Genomic DNA, 1,300 nt, shown 5'->3' with positions numbered 1-1,300 from the left:
CCATTACGACAGCAAGCACCACGGCAACACACTCCACGAAAGAGACCACCACGACGGCAGTCATCACCAGAGCTATCTTCACGACAGCAAACACCAAGACAGGGATCACCAGGACAGCAAATATCAAGGTCAGGGTCGGGTGGGCGTAGGCTGTAGGCGGCCAAGGGTGTGTGCGGTCAAGTACCAACTGAGACCCAGGTCACTGAAGTCAGGCTACTTGTGTGACCCTGAGTGGAGCCTGCAGGATGCCCTGGATCATAAACCGCGTACACCCCCGCTGTCAAGGTACCGCAGGAAGACCGCCAACGCCCGCGAGAGATGCCGTATGCGGCAGATCAACAATGCCTTCGAGAGTCTGCGTGGCGTGCTGCCCTGGTGGGTGTGCCGACGCCGGGCGGCCACCGACATGACTAAAATCGCCACCCTGAGGCTGGCCTCAGCCTATATCAGGTCCCTGCAGGACATGCTGGACGGTAACGCTCCCCAAGACACCTGCGCCTGGGTCCTCTCAAGCATCTTTGGTGAGGAACACGAGCCCCAGCAACCAGAAGTCACCCTCGTCGATGCAGATGGCGTCCCCAGAAAAGCGCAGCCGCTGCAGAAGCAGCAGCAGATGTCCCAGGACACGGACCTGTTCACTCTGCTGTGCGAGACCGGGGAGGCCACACCGCTAAACGACCTAGACACGTTTTCTGCGTCCCCGTCAGACTCGCACACTGACCCTGTTAAGCTGTTCATCAACTGTGACCTGGACATCCCATGGCAGCAGCAGCAGCAACAACAAACGCTCGTCACTTGACACCCCGTTACATACTACACACGCACACAAACACACTCGCACAAGCACATTCGAACCGTGTTTTATCACATAGTGGTTACGTGGAGAGAAATTATCAAGACTCTGATGTACTGGTTATGACAAGGACAGTGAAGTAGGAGGACAGTACCTGATAATGTACATTTCTCAACTGTGATACTGGTCCATACATTATTCTTATCATCATCAACATCACCGTCATTAGCCTGTTTCCCACTAATTTAATGAGTTAGTATACAGAAATAGAAATCATGTATACAGCCGCGTTCATAAGTAGGGATACATATCTGCTCGTGTTATCAATTGTAGTGTCCACTACTGGTGAGATACGGAACAATTTCACTCACTGCCTGGTGCACTGATCATCACTGCACCAGGCAGGAAGGGAAACAGTGGACAGTGAACCTACATTAGACAAAACGGATAGATGTGTATTCTTTATTATGAACGCGACTTTCCTTCTCAGTGTCATGGTGCTTATGT

General features: G+C 52.2%; 1 protein-coding gene across 1 annotated transcript in view; it reads left to right on the top strand.

Annotated features, from left to right (window-relative positions):
- Nucleotides 1–799, top strand: part of LOC145393327 (uncharacterized) — a 933-nt gene extending 134 nt beyond the window's left edge. Inside the window, exon 1 of the mRNA XM_080267431.1 lies at nt 1–799. This exon is cut by the window's left edge and continues 134 nt beyond it. Coding sequence (XP_080123557.1) covers nt 1–799 — 799 coding nt within the window.
- The last annotated feature ends 501 nt before the right edge of the window (nt 800–1,300 follow it).

Source organism: Coenobita brevimanus, chromosome 24 (genome assembly GCF_032717465.1).
Source record: "Coenobita brevimanus isolate Jiangsu-jjx chromosome 24, ASM3271746v2, whole genome shotgun sequence".
NCBI classification, from domain to species: Eukaryota; Metazoa; Arthropoda; class Malacostraca; order Decapoda; family Coenobitidae; genus Coenobita; species Coenobita brevimanus.
This window is presented reverse-complemented; position numbering and strand designations above follow the sequence as displayed.